Genomic DNA, 2,393 nt, shown 5'->3' with positions numbered 1-2,393 from the left:
TATATATATTATCTTCTTTATTTTTCAGTTTTCTCCAGACAACAAATCCTGGTCTGAAGATTGATCCAGTGTGGTCCATCCCTTTGTTCCTCCGGGGAGAGCGAGAGAGAGAGATGAAGAGACATAGACGGGGGTTTTTCGGCAAAGAGGAGCTGTTTTCTGTAAGTGCAAGTAGGGTTCCATTTTCACAGTTTATTTTTTATTTTTTTTGCTTTTACTTTTATAAAAGTCTCAACAATAGTTTGTTAATTTGAGCATCGTCGGCCCCCTTTTTGAAGTCTTTCAAAGGGGGAACATTTTTTTCTTTATAAAACATTTTCAGGGGCTTGTTTTGTCTTTTAAAAGATGGGGCAGACCAAGATCAAAACCACCAACCAAACTTCTCCCAAATTCCTCCCAAGAACTAGATCAAATCTCTTGCCTTTTTGCTTTATGAACGTTCGAACACGCTTTCTCACTGAAGTCCGCAAACCTAGGTTAAAATGCCCCCTTTGGAGACACTGTTTCTTAGTCTATCTCACAGTAACCATGAGGCTTGTCTCGCGTGCCCGTACTCCCTCTCTTGTCAGTCGTGGAGGAGTTCTTGTAGACAGTTGGGGGACTTGAAGACGTCTGGAACCTCACTGTCCAGTTTACAGATGACCTTGTAGATGGCCTTCTTCCAGGATGGGTCCGCGTCCTTACCCGCCACGATGGCATTAAAGAACTCACGCAGAGTCACCTGGGCCACTTCCAGAAACCTCTCGGGAACCTGGGCAAAAATAGTGCAAAGAAAAAAGGAAATCATGAGTGATATGCCTTGCTTTAATAGTTTGTTTTTAGTATATTTCACTTTTTCTAAATGAATAAAGGACAACATATGAAGCAGAGGGTGAACCCGGGCACTTCCACTGAAGTAAAATGTGCCTACGGGCTACAAGTCAAGCAAAGGATATGACATCAACCTCCCTTTTAGTCAATTGATTGTTCGAACTGAGCATGAACTTCCCTTCCGACACCTTCCCCTTTTTCTCATCGTAAATTTGAAGTTACCATAATGTATTTACAGCTACAAATACAGAAGTGTGTGACTTCTGTCTGTATGAGGAAACACAGGTGAAAATGCTTTGTGGAGTAAATTCACATCTTTGTGGTACAAAGTAGCGTGACACATACAGTCATATGAAAAAGTTTGGGAACCCCTCTCAGCCGGCATTATAATTGACTCTGCTTTCACAAAAAAAATATAAAAGTGGTATGTCTTTAATTTACTAGGAACAGCTAAGTACTGGGATGTTTTCCAAACAAAGATTTTTTGAAAAGCAGTATTTGGTTGTATGAAATAAAATAAAATGTGAACAACTGGCTGTGCAAAAATATAGGAACCCTTGTGGTTTTGTTGATTTTAATGCCTGTAACAGCATGTAAAACTGAGGACTTTAAACACAAAGTTGGTTGGATTATGTTGTTAAGCCTTGAACCTCATAGAAATGTCTGTTTAATCATGAGAAAATGGATTTTAGGTGCCTAAATGCAAGTTGCACTTCTCTTTGACTCTCTGCTGAAGTGAGACAGAATGGGATCATCAAAACAGCTCCCAAAAGATCTGAAAAACAAAGATTGTTCATTGTCATGGTTTAGGGGAAGGCTACAAGAAGCTTTCCCAAAGGTTTCAATTGTCAATTTCGACTGTAGGGAACGTTGTCAGGAAATGGAAGGACACAGGCATAGTGGCAGTTAAACCCAGGCATGGCAGACCAAGAAAAAAACAGGAGCGGCATAGGTGGAGGATTGTGAGAATGGTTGCACACAACCCACAGATCACCTCCAAAGACCTGCAAGAACATCTGGCTGCAGATTGTGTATCTGTACATCGTTCAACAATTCAGCGCAATTTGCACCAAAACTTCTGCTTTTTATAAAGACCAAATAACTTAATTTTTGTCTCATCAGTCCAAAGAATTTTCTTCCAATATGAATCTGGCTTGTCTAAATGAGCTTTTGCATACTCCATGCAACTGTATCTGTGGCGTGGGCGCAGAAAGGGCTTCCTTCTCATCACCCGGACATACAGATGTTTTGGACAAATTGCACTGAATTGTAGAACCATGTACAGATACACAATCTGCAGCCAGATGTTCTTGCAGGTCTTTGGAGGTGATCTTTGGGTTGTGTGCAACCATTCTCACAATCCGCCGCATATGCCGCTCTTGTACTTTTCTTGGTCTGCTAGACCTGGGTTTAACTGCAACTGTGCCTGTGTCCTTCCATTCCCTGACAACGTTCCTTACAGTAGAAATTGACAATTGAAACCTTTGGGAAAGCTTCTTGTAGCCTTCCCCTAAACCATGACAATGAATAATCTTTGTTTCTAAGATCTTTTGGGAGCTGTTTTGATGATCGCATTCTGTCTC

The 2,393-nt window shown here is 41.0% G+C and overlaps 1 protein-coding gene across 1 annotated transcript in view; it reads right to left on the bottom strand.

The window, feature by feature from the left end:
• Positions 1-565: 565 nt before the first annotated feature.
• Positions 566-2,393, bottom strand: part of prox1a (prospero homeobox 1a) — a gene marked incomplete at both ends in the record, with an annotated part of 28,600 nt that continues 26,772 nt past the window's right edge. Inside the window, one exon of the mRNA XM_080053275.1 lies at positions 566-751. Within this exon, the coding sequence (XP_079909401.1) occupies positions 566-751 (186 nt within the window). The remainder of the gene's footprint in view (positions 752-2,393) is intronic.

This window comes from Ammodytes marinus (genome assembly GCF_949987685.1).
Source record: "Ammodytes marinus genome assembly, chromosome: 24".
Classification (NCBI taxonomy): domain Eukaryota; kingdom Metazoa; phylum Chordata; class Actinopteri; order Uranoscopiformes; family Ammodytidae; genus Ammodytes; species Ammodytes marinus.
This window is presented reverse-complemented; position numbering and strand designations above follow the sequence as displayed.